General features: G+C 56.4%; 4 protein-coding genes across 8 annotated transcripts in view; 1 reads left to right on the top strand and 3 right to left on the bottom strand.

Annotated features, from left to right (window-relative positions):
* The window catches only part of Tspan4 (tetraspanin 4), a 20,173-nt gene extending 16,471 nt beyond the window's left edge, over nucleotides 1-3,702 (bottom strand). For 2 of the 4 annotated variants that reach the window (XM_005351530.2, XM_013347965.2), the window contains exon 1: nucleotides 3,476-3,702. The gene's annotated coding sequence lies outside the window, so the exon portion shown is untranslated. Of the gene's footprint in view, nucleotides 1-2,579; nucleotides 2,690-2,977; nucleotides 3,046-3,475 lie in introns of those variants that run through there. The other 2 variants (XM_026781125.1, XM_005351531.2) reach the window with 2 other exon arrangements.
* A 63-nt stretch (nucleotides 3,703-3,765) lies between these two features.
* Nucleotides 3,766-6,115, top strand: Polr2l (RNA polymerase II subunit L). The gene is made up of 2 exons (XM_005351528.2): nucleotides 3,766-3,945; nucleotides 5,839-6,115. Exons 1-2 carry the CDS (start codon nucleotides 3,851-3,853, stop codon nucleotides 5,945-5,947), a joined length of 204 nt encoding a protein of 67 aa, XP_005351585.1. The 5' UTR covers nucleotides 3,766-3,850; the 3' UTR covers nucleotides 5,948-6,115.
* A 1,427-nt stretch (nucleotides 6,116-7,542) lies between these two features.
* Nucleotides 7,543-10,903, bottom strand: Cd151 (CD151 molecule (Raph blood group)). The gene is made up of 8 exons (XM_026781550.1): nucleotides 10,800-10,903; nucleotides 9,949-10,039; nucleotides 9,635-9,826; nucleotides 9,241-9,315; nucleotides 8,906-9,010; nucleotides 8,675-8,833; nucleotides 8,461-8,547; nucleotides 7,543-8,374 (listed from the first exon to the last, which is right to left on the bottom strand). Exons 2-8 carry the CDS (start codon nucleotides 10,030-10,032, stop codon nucleotides 8,315-8,317), a joined length of 762 nt encoding a protein of 253 aa, XP_026637351.1. The 5' UTR covers nucleotides 10,033-10,039; nucleotides 10,800-10,903; the 3' UTR covers nucleotides 7,543-8,314.
* A 1,106-nt stretch (nucleotides 10,904-12,009) lies between these two features.
* Nucleotides 12,010-16,046, bottom strand: Cracr2b (calcium release activated channel regulator 2B). 2 transcript variants are annotated; one of them, XM_005351525.2, is made up of 9 exons: nucleotides 15,576-16,046; nucleotides 15,387-15,498; nucleotides 14,867-15,026; nucleotides 14,304-14,450; nucleotides 14,105-14,195; nucleotides 13,777-13,869; nucleotides 13,445-13,611; nucleotides 13,295-13,366; nucleotides 12,010-13,102 (listed from the first exon to the last, which is right to left on the bottom strand). In XM_005351525.2, exons 1-9 carry the CDS (start codon nucleotides 15,792-15,794, stop codon nucleotides 12,925-12,927), a joined length of 1,239 nt encoding a protein of 412 aa, XP_005351582.2. In that variant the 5' UTR covers nucleotides 15,795-16,046; the 3' UTR covers nucleotides 12,010-12,924. The 2 variants fall into 2 exon arrangements, with proteins under 2 accessions (XP_005351582.2, XP_026637350.1); XM_026781549.1 differs by lacking the exon at nucleotides 13,445-13,611 and having other exon boundaries at nucleotides 13,020-13,366.
* Nucleotides 16,047-16,247: the final 201 nt, after the last annotated feature.

The following is a 16,247-nucleotide window of genomic DNA, read 5'->3' as shown; positions in this document are numbered from 1 at the left end:
TGTGAGTTTGAGGCCAGTATAGTCTATAGAATGAGTTCCAGGACAACCAGGGCTACATAGAGAAACGCTGTCTCGAGAAACCAAAAGAGAAGAAAGAGGAAGAGAGAGAAGAAAGTAACTAGCACAGCCAAAGGGGATAAGAAGGGCTCCCCAAGAGGTGCCAAAAGTTCTCGGGACAAAGGAGAGCCATTTTGGTTTCTGCACTGAGCCCAGCATTTGCACACTGTCCTCTGAACCATGTGCCACTCTCCTATTTAGAAGGCCCTGTCTATAAAACCCACATGAGCAGGGTTCATGAAGTCTAGCAGACTTCAGGACAGTCACATGAGGTCCATTTCTACTGCCAAGTATAAAATTCCCAGGGCGTGGTGTGCAGGCTGATCAATAACAGCAGAAGGGCCAAAGCAAGGCCACCCCATCTGAACCAGGAGGGGGTGCCTTTCTCAACACCCTGGCCCAATGCCCAACCACAGTGATCTGGACATAGGGGCCACCTGCCAGCAAGGCTCCCAGCTAAGGCCATTCTCAGTCATGAGTGGGTGCAGATGGGAAGCCTGGGATAGGCCAAGGAAACCACGGACACCCACATAACCAGACCAGGTTCCCACTCAGAAAGAGACCTGCCCAAATTCTGGACAAAGTTTGACCATGGCTGCCTGGGGCCAGTAGTTGCCAGCAAGCAAAGCAAACCACCTTTGACCTCTCAGGAGGGTAGAGGCATGAAGTGGCTCAGCAGCTTGTTAGGCCCCCAAGTAACCAACCCCTCCAAGCCCAGCTAGCTCAGGAGGGAGAGCAGAGCGGCGTGCTCGCCCCCCCGCCACCCCCCACTCCCTTCCCTGCCCTAGGCTGAGAGGCTCTACAGCTTCTTTGAGGAGGCAGGAAGAGTTGTGCCAATCCAAACAGGCTGTGGTGTCTGCCTTCCTGCTGTGGCTTCAGCCCCTGCAGGGCCTCCGTGCCTGCCCTAGACCCCCACCCTGGGCAGGAGCACCAAGAATTCCTGGTCCAGCAGGCTGACAACTCCCACCAAGAAGCAAGGACTGAGGGCCACACACAGCCTAACAAGAGCTCCTGGACACCTCGAGCCTCCCACCTCTTCAGGGGCAGAGGCAGGGCTGGGGGTGCAGATCTCTCTGGTGCAGCCAGCAAAAGGATTCAGTCTTCCTCCCTGGGCTCTCTGGCCACCACAAACAGCACCGTTCCTGAACTTTCTGCCCTACCCCCTCAGGTATTTCTCTGTTAGAGCTCCTGTGGCAGTGGAAATAGAAGGGACCTAATTGAAACCCAGAGGATGCTTATGATGCGACAAAGCATACCTGCCCCCAAATGCTAGGGACCACCAAGCATTGAGACGGCTCAGGTGTGGGTCCCAAGTACCCCAGCCTCGACAGCCCAAAAGAATCTTAGGTTGGTCACTTCAGTGTCAAGCCACAGGCTCCGAGAGCTATGTAGACAGCTTGTAGAGGACACATTTAGTGTGTGTGCCGCAGCTATGGCCTGGGAGTGAGGTGTAAGAGGGTGTGTGCTCACACACCATACCCTAAGGGTGACGGACAAGAGCAAGCCAGAAGACACTAGTTCCTGAGGAGAAGTCCCTTCTGCCCACTTCCCCCCGTTCATGGTCAGCCTTAAGTGGAGGAACTGAGACCCTCCTCGTGTGCATCTGGTCCCACCAGAACTTCACAAATGGAGAAACTGAGGTTGTGATCTAGGTCCAGGCAGTAAAGGCAGCTGGAAGCCAGACCACACAGTACGGCACCCTCTTTTGGCTGGCCATTTGCAGGGCAACACCCAGGGTGGGAGGGGCTGGGCAGCCAAAACTTCAATCATGGGTTTCCTCCTTGTCCCCTGCCCTGAAGTGACCCCTCCTCTGGCAGGAACTGTGGCAGATGGGTTAGAAACTGCGTGTGAGCGAGCACATCTCGCTCGATGTGCCCTCTCCCGCTACAGAAGCAGGCACCCATTCTCACGCAGCTATTGCCAGTCCAAAGACCAGTCAGGCGGTTTGTATTAGTGAACGCTAGCCCAGCTGGTAGGTACAAGTGACCCCCATCTGTCTCCCAGTACAGTATCAGATGGGAACTCCACAACGCTCAGGAAAAGGTAGCGGTAGAAGCTGAGCCTAGGATCCTGGCCAGGGCTCTGGAGAGACGCGACCCACAGCACCTCCTACCCCTTACTGTCACCCCCCCACACACACACACACCCCTCAGGGGTAATAAGCAAAAGGCTGGGCAGATAAAGCAACAGCCTGGAGTTCTCTAGCCTGGGTCATTTCTGGGAATCCAGGGCGCTGGAGCAGGAACTAGGGAAGGAGAGAATGCCACCACCCACAACAGGCACTGAAAGCTAGTGGGCTTTACACACACACACACACACACACACACACACACACACACACACGAGGAATTCTAGGAATGTCAGCTTGGCACAGGCTTCCCTCTCCAACTCTCCCTAAGTAAACAAGTCTTCCAGGGGCAGGACCGAACTGGGCCCCTCCTTCAAGAAGTCTTTGGCCTCCACCCCATCCTTAGGGCCCACCCTACAGACCATCTCCTAACCCACTCCCTTGCCACCCTCACCTCTGGCCACGGGCAGTCTTCAGTTCTGATCCTGATCCCCGTGACTCACAGGCCCCCACTGCCCCTCTGGCCAGGGCAGGATGTTGGGGGAGGGGACTGGACCGGACCGGGAAGTCGCCTAGCTCGTGGCTCTGCACGTGGCTTCATGGGGGATGTCAAACGTTGCTAGAGGGACTGTCCAGGGTGACAGTGGAAGCATAGCCACCAAGTTGGGCAGTGGCTCTGACCAGCTACACTCAAGACCCAGGAGACCCTTCTTGACCTCCCCTGCAATGAAGGAGAGCACAGCTTTTGTTCCCTCAGGGGAACTAGAGGTGTCACTCTAACGAGACCCCAAACTTCCCAAGCTCCACGGACCTTTCCAGCTTCTCACTGCGTCCATTCCCTTAAGTCCTTACTTCGGTCAACTCCAGGTGAGGCAGACCTGTGGCCCCTAGCGGTCCCCCGGGCAACCTCCACGTCCGAGCCAAGTTTCCCGGGAGAAAGAAGTTAGAAAGCCTGCTCATAGGGTGCCTCCTACCCGACGCCTTCCCGGACCACCACCCTGATCCTCTCCGCAGGAAAAGCCTTTTCTATTCCCTTCTCAGGGAAGAAGTGGACTGCTGAGCGCGAGAGGACACCGTCGGAACCCGGGGCACCGTACGGCCGACGGTTCTGTAGCGGCGGAAGGGAGGGGAGGCCCCAAGCTCCACGGCTCGGACTCTGGCTGGGCACCTCGGGTAAGGGCTCCAGACCGAGACCCCTCGGAGTTAGGGCCAGGAGGCGGGAAGACCGCCTTGGCCGTGCACTCTCAGCAGTCCGCGTCCTAGCCGAGCCACCACCACTTGTTGCCACTTCTTAGCTCGAGTCTGGATGCGATCAGGCCGACGGGAGCCCAGCCCGCGGACCCGCCGTACCTGCGCGCGCCCCCGCTCCGCGAAGCAGCTGTCAGTCAAGCAGACACGAGAAACGCGAACCACCGGGGCCGCGGTCCTTTCGGCCTCGCTCGGACACCGTAGAGCCGGGATGTACCACCACGGCGGGAGGGGGCTCCCGGGATGTTGCCGCGGGCACGCAGGCTTTAGGAGCCCCGGGTGGGCGCAAGCAGAGAACGCTGCCGCCGCAGGGTCATCGCGGGAACGGGGGCGGGGCCGCGGCAGGGTTCGGGGAGATGCGGGGCGGGGCTCAGGATCGCGCGGGGCGGAGCTCGGGGGCAAAGGGCCCCGCGCTGTGGACGCGCCTGGGCGGGACTTGAAATACCGCTGCCGGCAGCCTGCGCGCCAGACGCCGCCATGATCATCCCGGTGCGCTGCTTCACCTGCGGGAAGATCGTCGGCAACAAATGGGAAGCCTACCTGGGTCTGTTGCAGGCCGAGTACACCGAGGGGTGAGGCGGCGGGCCTGCGGGGGAGGTCGGGGTGAGAGTTCTGCGGCGGACCCGGAGATAAGACTAAGATATCCTGGGCCGGGGATAGATGAAACTTTGGAGTAGAGAATTGACTGGAATCCAGTCTGCAGAAGCAAGCCAGGGATTGAGGGGTCGGATGAGGAGGAGGATCTGCGGCAGCGAGAGTAGGGAACTCTGCGTTGGGAATTTCAAACCCTGGTTATCCTCCAGCCCAGTCCTGTGATGTATTCCCGGAAGAATGAGTCTCCCTTTAGTTTTTCTCGAGACAGGGTCTCACTGTGTAGCCCTGGCTGGCCTGGAACACTGTATGTAAATCAGGCTGGTCTTGAACTTCCAGAGATCCTCCTGTTTCCTGGGATTAAAGGCGTGCACCCAGCCTCTCTGAAGTTGGAAAGGTGGATTCAAACTGCTGTCCTGGAAACTTCTGAGCATCCTTCCCATGGGTGACAGGCACCTCTTTATCCACAACAGAGCACTCAGGCCTCTTCCCTGTCCACCTACTCCCCGACCTGTCTGCTTTCAGGCCTGCTTCTTCGTACTTAGAACCCCGTGGACCCTTTAAAATGCAGGACAAAGCCAGTCGGTGGTGGCACACGCCTTTAATCCCAGCACCCGGGAGGCAGTGGCAGGCAGATCTGGGAGTTCGAGGTCAGCCTGGTCTACAGAGTGAATTCTGTTAACACAGAGAAACCTTGTCTCGAAAAACCAAAATAGGGGGCTGGAGAGATGGCTCAGTGGTTAAGAGCATTCCCAGCAACCACATGGTGGTTCACACCATCTGTAATGAGATCTAGCGCCCTCCTCTGGCGGGTGGGCATATGTAGAGGCAGAATGTTGTATACATAATAAATAAATCTTTAAAAAAAAGAAAAACCAAAATAATAATAATAATGTAATTTTTTTTTGGTTTTTCGAGACAGGAATAATGTAATTTTTTAAAATGCAAGACAAACTCTGGTATTCCAGCCTTGTGGGCATCTGCTCATGCTGTCCCTTCCCCCTGCAGTCACTACCATGACTGTTTCCCGTAGTAGTCAGACCTCTGGCCACCACGGCAACACCAAGGGGTTCCCTCTCACAAGCCATAAGTCAGTGGGGCTGAATGGGCAGCAATAATGAGCATTGTGGGTGAGTAGCTGAGACCCTCTTTACCTGGGCAGGAACTTCTCGAGCTGACTGGGTGCCAGAGAAATTGAACCTAGCTGGTTTGCGAACTCTCCTGGATGTGGGGTACAGGCCAAGGAGGGAGACAACAGCCAGTCACATTGTTCGCTCAGTGTCCACCTGTGGGGCCTGGAATTCAGCTCCATGACAAGGGGGTCTTAGCCTCCTAAGATTCCCCCAAATAATTTTAGAAGCCCATAAAGCTACCCCAGCCCGGGATAAAAGAGCCAGAAGCAGAAGTAGGGGGCTAGAGAGATGGCTCCGCTGATAAGAGCACTATCTGTTCTTGAGGACCCAAATTCAATTCCTAGAATCCTCGTGGTGGCTCACAAATGTCTATAACTCCTTTGGGTTTCGGCAGGCACCAGGTATACATGGCAAAACACCCATGACACGTAAAATGAAACTTGAGAAGCAAGTATGGGCAGAAGGCCTGTGGGCATATATATGGGATAGGTGTGACCTGGGGAATCAAGTGTACTTTTATGTAAGCAGAGGGACTCACCAGCCTCCCCTAAGCATCCGGGTGCTTATTTCAGAAATGCCTAGGCCCTCTCCCTGTGGTCTGCTGTCAGGGTTTGGTCCCCATTTATGTAGATGTGTCTGGTAACCCCTGTCCACAGCAGTGCACAGAGGCAAGTTGGAGGTGGCCACAGACCTATGTGGGCTGTAGGGACCGCATCCAGCCTCACTCCTCGCTCCTTACAGGGATGCCCTGGACGCTCTGGGCCTGAAGCGCTACTGTTGCCGCCGCATGCTGCTAGCACACGTGGACCTGATTGAAAAACTGCTAAACTACGCTCCGCTAGAGAAGTGACTGCCGGAGCTCACCCTCCTCCTCTCCTGGCCGTGGGCAGTCTGTGATGCTGAATTCAAACTGAGGTGCCTGGCCGTGGCCCTGTGGCTAGACCCCCTCGCCCTCGAAGGAAGGGGTCAATAAAGATCTTTGCAGACCCACCAGCAGGTCTGTCTAACTTGTAAGACTGTCAACATCATGTCTGTGCTGTCTTTGAGGTTACCTGGACTGGTCTCCTTCCCCTCTCCTGACTTGGGAGTCCAGTCTTGTGGGGAATCCCTTGTTTGTTTCTCTGGTCCCAGACCACTACCAGGATGTCAAAACAAAGACTAGGCCTTGACCTTTTGATCCTCTAGGTAGCCTCTAGGGCCTCTCCTTTTCCTTCCAGTGTTCAGGGTGGGCAGGGAGATATGGACACACCATCCACAAGGCAGGGCCCATGCCTGGGATAATGAGTGCTTAGAGGCCTGCCCATATGTTCTACCACCGTGCTATGGGGATTCTTTTTATTTGGTGTTTTGTCTGTTTGTCTTTGTACCACTTGTGTACCCACAGAGGCCTCAAGTTACAGACGTGTGAGCTGTTCTGAATTCTTTTTTGTTTTTGGTATTTGAGACAGTGTTTCTGTGTGTAGCCCTGACTGTCCTGGAACTCAGTATGTAAATCAGGCTGCCTCTGCCTCCTCAGTGTTGGGATTAAAGGCATGTGCCACTAATCGTACTACCAAACCTGGATATTCTAGAAGCGTAGCCAGTACTGTTAATCTGAGCCATTTCCAACTTCTAAGTACTCCCAAGGCCACAGACTTATGTCCTGTCTTCTAGAATCCAAAGAACCAAGTTTCTTGGATCTAAAAAAAACATTAGCTGTGAGCCCATCTGCTACTCTGAGGATCTTGTTCCCAAAATCTTCCCAGACCCAGCAGCTAGGCGTGTCTTGCCCTTTAACCCAATCCCCACAGGAGTGGAAAAGTACCCAGCCCTAAGAAACCTCCCAAAGGCTGTCCAAGGCTCTGGCACCTAGGTAGTTGCATTAAATGTCCCAGGGTTCTTTTTAGCACATTGATCCCTCTGAAATTTTGTTGTTTTGGGTTTTGTTTGAGGTAGGGTCTCACTATGTAGCCTTGACTGGTCTGAAACTCACAGCAACTCTCTTGAGCGCCGGAATTAGGTGGGTAGGGCATACACGCACATACACACTAATTTTTAAAGAGGAAAAAAGTTTTGCCTTGGGCTGGTCTCCAGCTTCTCTGGCTGGCACAGAACAGCACAGGATTCAGCTCTTAAGAGTACATTCCAGGCCGGGCGGTGGTGGTGCACGCCTTTAATCCCAGCACTCGGGAGGCAGAGGCAGGTGGATCTCTGGGAGTTCGAGGCCAGCCTGGTCTACAAGAGCTAGTTCCAGGACAGGCTCCAAAACCACAGAGAAACCCTGTCTTGAAAAAACCAAAAAAAAAAAAAAAAAAGTACATTCCCATGCTGTTGTGTATGGGCAGTCCTTTACCTGGCTCAGTCCAGGCCACAGTGAGCTGGTGTCTCCAGCTAGCAGAGGTTAGCCTAACCACCCCTGCCACTGGGCTGCCCCATCCTTGTCTCGTCCTGTCAGCAAGCTGACTCGACTGTTATACATTTTATTGAGCACCTGTTACATAGCAGGAGCATGTGTGGGCATGTGGGATACAGCAGTGGATGAAAAACAGCCATGCCCCGTGCAGAGATGTTCCAAAAGGAGACAGTGTACAGGAACATGGGGCATTTGCATGATGTTCTCAGAAGTGGGGAAAAGCCAGGGCCAAGCTGTTAGGAGCAAGAGAGGCCTGGGTGGAGAGGACAGGGCAAATACAGTGGGGTTGGATGGAGTTCCCTTCAACTTGCCCCATTGGTTTAGGGTAAGCAGATCTGAGGGTTCCCAACGGCAGACATGAAAGGTACTTAGCTCACCCAGAAAGGCCCCTTCCCATCCGCTTCTACCCACCATGCAGGTGGTATACCCAAGTTCTCCCCAAACTTACTATAAATCACAGCTACCTGCAGGAAAGTAGCCTGTGGGCAAGAGGCACTTTTGTCAAATAATCTAAAACCTATTCTACCAGCGAGGCCTAGCCCAACACTGGCATACCTGCCCCTCTTACACTGGGGCAAGTACACAGCCTCAAGCCTTGGGACTTTGGTATGCAGTGAAAGGCACTTGAAGCCACCCCTGAGGTGGGGTCACCAGGGGCCACAGTGATTGCATGAGGACAGCTACCTCTCTGGCGGTCAGTGGTCTAACTCAGTAGTACTTTGTAGTGGGGTAGGACATAGTGCAAGGCTGGCAGCCTGCCTGGCACCGTGGTCAGTAGTGCTCCAGCTTCATAGTGCGAGGCTGGCAGCCTGCCTGGCACCATGGTCAGTAGTGCTCCAGCTTGAGGCTTCTGTACAAGCAGCAGGTGAAGAGCATGCCGAAGACCTGCAGAGGGCCAGGCTGGTGTGAACAGAGCTGCGGACCACCAGCCACCCCAGCGTTCCCACCTCTTCACCCCTGTGTTTCCTCACCTGCACACAGGCAATGCCGATGCCCACAGCCCCGATGACACGCAGGTGCTCCTGGATAAAGGTCTCCAGCTTACTGATACAGCCACCCTAGCGGGGAAGAGAGCGGTAGTGGACCTTGCTGGCCCCACATACAGCCCTTTGGGCCAGGCTACCCTAAGATGTAGCCAGACCAGCCACCCACGTCAGTCTAGCCCCTTGCTGAGCGCCCACCTACCTCTACTTTATAGATGTTGGAGGCGTGGTCCCGCTTACCACATTTGGGTACCATAGTCTTACAGCAGCTATCAGGAACCGCACGGCCTTCCGCCTTCCCAGAGTGGCTCCACTCACTGTTTTGCCAGTCTTCAGAATTGTTGCTGCCACAACAGTGGAACTGCAAGGGACATGTTGCTGAGCCCTGCATCCTGCCACAACATGGCACCATGCTGGGAAACTGGAGACCCACCTCCTGCTGCAGCTTGTCTACAGCACTGGTCACACCCTCGTGGCCTGGCTGTTGGTATTTCTTGATCATGGTGTCCTTCAGATTCTCCTTGAGCTCTGTGTTCAGCTGTGGGTAGGATCAAAGGTGAAGTCAGGACCTCCTCCCCCCCGCCCCCAGCGGGACTGACAGAACTAGAGGAGTCACCAGGCGGGCAAGCGCAAGGCCAGCCTGGAATGAGTGACCCTCTACACCCTATGCCTACCTGCCTCCCCATAAGTGCTAAGTCAGCCTTGGGACCCGCCTGCCCGTGTGCACACCTGTTTTCCATATACCCTATGGCCAGTGCAGGCCCTTACCTGCTGGTAATAGACATAGGCCAGGATGCCAGCAATGATCTCCAGCAGGAAGATGATGAGGAGCAAGATGAAGTACTAGGAAGCAGGGACCCAGTAAATTGGGGTTCCATAGTGCCAGAGCACCACAAAGCAAGTCCCAACCCAAGAGACCAAGCAGGAGGAATCCAATTAGCTACAGGCTGGGGCCACCTGGATTCTGATACTTCTCTGGACCTGGTGTATGCCCTCAGCTGGTCCAGCTAGGGGATGCCCCAGTGAGTTCAACGGGGACAGCCTGCAGTAACATACTTAACCAGAATCAAGTCCTAGAACCAGTACCATGGGCCCCTGCGAAACCCATGCCAGACATCCCCAGTCCCACCACTCCCAGCATGTGCCACCAGGCCCTGCTGACCAAGCGTAACAGGTTCCGTCGCTCCTTGAAAGTGGCACAGCAGCCCAGGACTCCAGTAACCATGACAACAACACCGGCCACCACTAAGATGTAGGCTGTGGCTAGATAGGTGTTTGAAGCCAGCAGACTAATGTAGTCGCTCTTGAGGGCCAGTGTCCAAACGCCCACTGCCATGACAGCCAGGCCGGCCAGCTGTAGGAAATGTGTACGGGTCACCACATTTGGCCTGGGTCTGGCAGCTGGGACCAAGGCCCTAGGCCAGGACTCCAGGAGGAGGAAGAACAGGGATGCAGGGAGAATACAGTGCATCTCACCCAGAAGCAGCAGTTGTAGGTGAACAGCAGATACTTGAGGCAGACCGTGCCGCATGTCGCCTTCTTCTCGTTGAATTCACCCATGCTGGGCCTGCAGAAATGTGGAGGTCAGACGGCTAGAAGCACCAGGCCTCCAATTAGGAAGAGAAAGCTCCAAACCAATGGGACAGGAGGGGATGCAGCCATCCCCCAGATACTTCCAGAGTTGGGAGCTCAGCCAACAATCTGCCTTGAGAGGAGCCTTCCTAGGAAACGTATGAGTCACTTTCCTGGACAACTGGTCAGGTCTAACACTCCTCCTCACAGCCAGACATCCATACTGAATTGTCATGGAAGACCCTCAAAGATCTGGTGACTCCTTCCTGCTGGCAACGGGGGGGGGGGAGGGCAGGGGGGCACGGAACGACACGACAGGACGGGATGCATTCCTGTAGACTGCCACCCCCACAGCATTCCCGGAGCCCCACATCAGGCTGGTTGCTTAGCACTAATACCCCAGATGAGGCAGAGAAGCAGAGTGCAGACCGAGACTGAGGGCTCAAGGAGCAACCTCTCTACTCTCAGCCAGGGCAGGGACAATAGAGGTGCCGGTAGGTGGAGCCTGCACAGTCAGCTCCCCTCCAGACAGTAGGAGGGGGCCCTCAGTTCCATAGAAGTGGATGTGCCATTCCCCAAAAGGTCCCCTAGGCACATCCTGCCCTAGACATAACAGTGTCTGCCCTGAGGACCATATGCAGTACAGACAGACCTCAGCTGAACAACCCAGGCCAGGTTTCTAGACAGGCATTATGCCACTATGCAGGACTTTTCCCCTGCCACCTGCAGGCTCTGCCCAAGCAGTCAGCACTCACCTGTGTAAGTCAGAAAGAACAACTGGTACAGGTCAAAAGTCAGTGGTCTGCCCTTCACCTGGCAGGTGGGATCGTGCCACTCCTCCTCTGGCGGCTGATGCAGTGGTCAGAAGGAGTTCCAGCACCACCGGATCTGGAAGCAGGCAAAACAGTCAGGCCTACTATTTTCTTCTGGACCAGGGTGGGGCAGAGGATATTGCTGGCCAGCCTGATCTAGGGAGGAACCAAATGCCTTCTCCAGGTGCTCCACCCTCCAGACCCATCCACCACTGTCCCTCCCCCACCAAACAGCATCGACTGCAGACTGGAGGGGGCGGGGGATCAACTGTCTACCACTGGGGATGGGAGAAATTACAGACCTTCGTTTGGAAATGGGACCCAAATACACGCTGTCTCACTGAAGGAAGGGCATGACACAAACAGAGGCCCGACCACAATACATGCCCCGGGGAAGTCTCTAAAAGCTCAGAATCTCTGGGGTGCTACTTCTGAACACACCCAGCAACCTAAGACACAGTCAGCGGCCTGAATGTTAATTTCCTGAGAAAGGGCCGGCGTGGGAGACGCGATCAGCCAGAAATAGCTCTTGGGCCTGGACACAACCGCCCTACACTCAGCCCCTGGACTTCTGTGCCCTCCATGGCACTTGGCACCCGCCTCACCGAGGGACTGAAGGCGGCTAGGCGAGGAATCCCCGCGTCACCGAAATGAAGTCACTACCGCCCCTCCCCGTCTCCCCACTCCCACCCCCCATGCCAATGGGCGGATCTGCGGTCTCAGGGGGAGGGAACCGGTGTCCAGGGACAATGAATCGGGTGCTCAGATTTCGACTCTCTGGGTTTCTTCATGAAAGGGACCGCCAGGCCTGTCCAAGAAGCCTGGAGGCCCTCTCCCTTCCCCCTCCGCTTCTACTCTCCCGCCCGGGCGTCGATCTTCCGGAAAGGAGCCTGCAGCGCTTCCTACCGGCGCTGCCTCCTGGGCGTCCCCGAGGCCAGCGGTGAGGACTAGAGACATCGGTGCGCGAGGCACTCGGGACGCTGATCCCCACACCCTACGACCTGGCTCCGTGGAGCACTCACCAACCACACTTTGGAGTATCAGCCCCGGCGGCGGCTGTAGGAGTGTTCGCTAGGAGTGCTCAGAATGCTCAGCCCGGGGCCTGCGAGGACACGCCCAGCGAGCCACCCCGCCCCGGGCGCAGCCCCGCCTACGGCCGGCCTGGGTTGGGCAAGTCCCAACCGGTTTGGTGCAACGGCGCGCGGGAGACCTCACAGCACGGCGAGACCTGGAACCTGCCCCGTCTGTGCGGCCGGAAAGTTGACTTGAGGGCGCCGGTGGTCACCAAGACCCCCTACTCATTCAGAGACAGAGGAGCTAGGCTGGAGGCAGAACCCGGATGGGGAGTGGAGAGGTGGAGAAGGTGGCATCTAGACCACCATTGCCCAGAACTGAGACCAAGACCAAATTCTCCTCCAATCAAAGCCAGGGAACCACTCTGAGACTGCAGGTTCTAGCGGCTGAGGAAATGCCAGAGGAGAAGCTCCAGGTACAGTGTGGTGATGAGTGCCGGGAAAACCACGGACACGTGAGGGCCCTGCAAGAAGTACCAAGTCAGGAGGGCATATGGCCTGTCTAGGAACGGTGCCAGAGGATAAGGGAGTAAGGGCCTGGACCAGAGTAGCTGACCATGGAAGTGAGGGGCAAGACTCCCTTTCCACATAAGGACTGGCATGGGAGTGGACGCTTGCTGAAACCTGAGTCCTTGGTGAGGAAGGGACCAGACTCACAGAACATACACAAGCACACAGGAACCCACAGCCACGGGAATGGCAGGTTAGTATGAACCTGTGAATCTCTCCATGTCTCCCTTGTGCAACGGACGCCAAGCATGAACCACAAATGTGCTGTGCTTTCCAGACACACAAAAGGCAAGAAGCACACAGTGGTCAGTGGCCTTTATTGGTCCTCTAAACAGAGATGAAGACAGGATGGAGACGGAAGGCCTTGACCACTCAGAGGTTAGCTCCTTCAGGCAGGTGATGCCTTCTGGCCACATACTTAGCAGACAACCACCACACATAACCGGCTGGTCATAAGAAAGTCCCAGTGAGTCCTTTGGGGCTGGTCATCGTGCACTAGGAAGATGGCCAGAACCTCTTCTGGGGGGCCGAGCCCAGCCACAGCAGCAGCAGCAGTAGGTGGGCCCAGGCTTGTGGGCAATAGCTAGAGCCTTCCTATGACTGCTGCCCAGCAGCTTAGTCTCACAGGCATCTCTCTCATCCCGAAGCCGCAGGTTTAGCTCCCTAGAGAAGAAGAGTTTGAGACTGAGGGGGTTAAGACCTAGAGGAGGCCGCGGGTGGGGAACGTGGGTTTGGTCCCCCTGAGTCCAGAGGCTTTAGGGCAGACATAAAGACTTCCAGCAAGATGGGTAGGAGGCAAGAATATCTGAGAACTTGAAGCCACTTCTCCACACAGCCTAGGTAGGCCTGACCCACCTCAGCAGCTCCAGCTGCCTTAGGAGGCTGAGTTTCTCCTTCTGCATGTTCCTGGAGACAGCAACCACATCTCTGTGGGTAGAAGGTGGTGATCCAGATGCGAGGTGGGGGAAGGGACCCTCTACCCTCACCACAGGCACCTCATGGCACCTTTGGGTTTGCTCCTGACGACCCTGCGCTTCGCCCTCCAGTCGGCTGAGCTGCTCTTGCGCCTGATCCAGCTGTGCCCGCACGGCCTCATAAGCCCTACGCAGCTGGGTGTGCTGGGCCTGTGCCTCTAGCTGCTCCGCAGTCCGAGCCTGAAGCTGCTGTTCCAGCTGGGGAATGGTGGAAGGCTGCTGGAGATCCACGCTCCCCCCACCCACAATGCCAAACTGACCCTTTGCCCCTGAGGCTCCTTAGCCGAGGACCCGGAGGCACAAGGAACCCCCAAAGAAGTTGAGTCTGTGCAAGGATGCAGGCGTGAACTGACTAGGGCGTACCTCCCGCTGCCGCAGGCCTGCGCGCTCCAGCTCCTGCTCGCGGGTCTGCAGCTCCAATTCCAGGTGGCCCCTCTGTTCCTCCCGGGCTAGTTTCTGGGATGTACAGCCGCACTAGAGCCTCTGCACCCGGCTCAGAGGAGGCAGGCAGAGAGGCAAGGGTGGGAAGCGAAGGGGTGGAGAGCGCGGGACGGGGCACTTGCGGAGGCAGGGTTCCCCGGACTTGGGGCAGCTTGGACTCCCGGGAGGTGAGTCCTTCGAGGAGGAACCAGTTCGGGGAAGGCGGAGCCAGAGAAGCCAGCGAGGCTGGGCATGGCATACGCGGGCCCACCTGGCTCTGGCCGCGGTGTCGCTGCTCCCCCAGCTGCTGCTCCAGCTCTTCGTAGAGTCCGCGCACCTCTCTCTCGTGCTCACTCTCCCGCCTTCGAGGAACCGGAATATCACAGGCATGCTCAGATCATTTGCCAGCTTCGTCTCTGTCCCCTCGTGAGACACCCCCCCCACACAAACCTCGCCAGGCCAGCCCTCACCGCCGCAGCGCCTGCTCCAAACCGTCGCGCTCCCGGGCCGCCGCCTCCAGGCAGGCCGACGCGCGCATCAGAACTTCCTCCAGGGAGCCGAGGAGCTCGGGTCGCTCGCGCTGCAGCCCGACCCAGAGAGTTCTCACCGCCCATTGCCTAGAGGGCGTGAACGGAGACTGGAGCTGGCAGGTGCAGGGGGAGAGTGTCCCCTTTGCGGACAGTGAACCCCCTGGAGAACCCAGCGGCCCAGAACTGGCAGCACTTCGGCCGCGCACGGCTCATCCCTATTGAGTGTGCCCTCATGTCTGCCTAGTCTGCAAGGTGGCTTGTGTAACGAGAGCTATGCCAGTGGGTTACTAGGTGGTGGCGCCCTGCCCTGCAGGGCTATAGCCTCCTGAAATGCAAATCCTGAGGAAAATCACGCCAGGCCACTCTCCCAGACAGCCACAACTAACAAAAGATAAACTAGCCCTGCCTAGGGGTTCCGTGGCAACAGAGAGGCAGGCAAGGTGGACAGAACATGCTGAGAAGGAACAAGCGAGAAAAGGGAGTGGGCCCCATCGTCAACTCACTCGCCCAGAACCCGGGCCACTCCTAGCTTCTCTAAAGAAGTGCAGAATGTCTCAACATCGTCGTCCTCTTCCAGAGAGCCCCCTGTGCTTGACTCAAAGGTTTCCTCAGGCGTCCTCAAGGAGGACCCACTTTGGGCCCACTCTACTCCCACAAACTTCCCTGCAGACATGGGGGGAAAGATGACCAGGACTGTGGGTTAACACCAGGACCTCCCCAACTCCCCCGTCACACACAACACATCCTGCCCTCTCTCAAGGCCCAGTTTCCTGTTTTTCTTCCTTGTTCTGGTTCTATTGGCCTGGGAATGGGAAATGACAGCCAGCTCCCCCCCGCCCCACCTGGGTTGGCAGAGAAGAGATTGGAGGAGGGCAGACCATAATGCGCAGCAGAGTAGCCGGGGGTGGTGCAGCTCACAAGGTGACTGTAGACAGGAATGCTTGGGGAGTTGTGAAAGACACAGGCTGGGTAGAGTCTCACAGGGACCTCAGTAAGGTCTCCAGGTGGCTGGGACCTGCTCACCCAGGCCTAGGCAGAACTCCCGGGCTGTGAGGAAGCCAGTGTGAGCCTGGTCCAGACTTTCAAACACAGCCTCCAACTGCTCAGGCGTAAGGGGCAGATCACTCTGTAGGCCCTAGCCAGGCAAGAAAGACCAAGGTGAGCAGCCAAGGTCAGCCTTGGGCCTGGCAGCCTCTGGGAGCTGTAGCTCACCTGTAAGTCTCGCCTAGTGATGAAGCCCTTAGCATCCTTGTCACACAGCAGAAAGAGCTCCTGGGCCTGCTGCAGCACTTCCGCACGATGCCCTGCTGAGACTCCCTCTGTCTCCTCTTCCTGCTGGCCCTCCCCAGGCGCAGGCTGCCCAGGGCTGGCCATAGGAGTAAATCTTGGCTCTAGTGGGTGCTGTGAAGCCAAGGGAAAGTTAGAAGACATGGGAGGGGGGATGAAGGTGTGGCAGAGGGTACAGACAGAGCGAGGGCTTGGGACCTGCCTGCTCCAGGTAGGAAAATGAACAGAAGGCAAAGCGTTGTGATGGGGTACTCTGTGTCACTGGGATGGGCTGAAGCAGACAGACTTGGTACCAGAGTTGCTGCCCAGGACCAGCCATCTCAGGAAGTCGAGATTTGGGGGAAAGGCTCCCAGGACAGAGCTGGTTTGAGAAAGTGAGGGTGAGTCTGCTATGGTGGCATATACTTTGTTTGTTTGTTTTTGGTTTAGGAGACAGGGTTTGTCTGTGTGATGGTCCTGGCTGTCCTGAGGTGGCATACACTTTTATTTTATTATTTTATTTTATTTTCTGAGACAGGGTGTCTCTGTGTAGCTTTGGAGCCTGTCCAGGAACTCACTCTGTAGACCAGGCTGAACTTGAACTCAGAGAGATCCACC

This window comes from Microtus ochrogaster, chromosome 8, assembly GCF_000317375.1.
Source record: "Microtus ochrogaster isolate Prairie Vole_2 chromosome 8, MicOch1.0, whole genome shotgun sequence".
Lineage (NCBI taxonomy): Eukaryota > Metazoa > Chordata > Mammalia > Rodentia > Cricetidae > Microtus > Microtus ochrogaster.
This window is presented reverse-complemented; position numbering and strand designations above follow the sequence as displayed.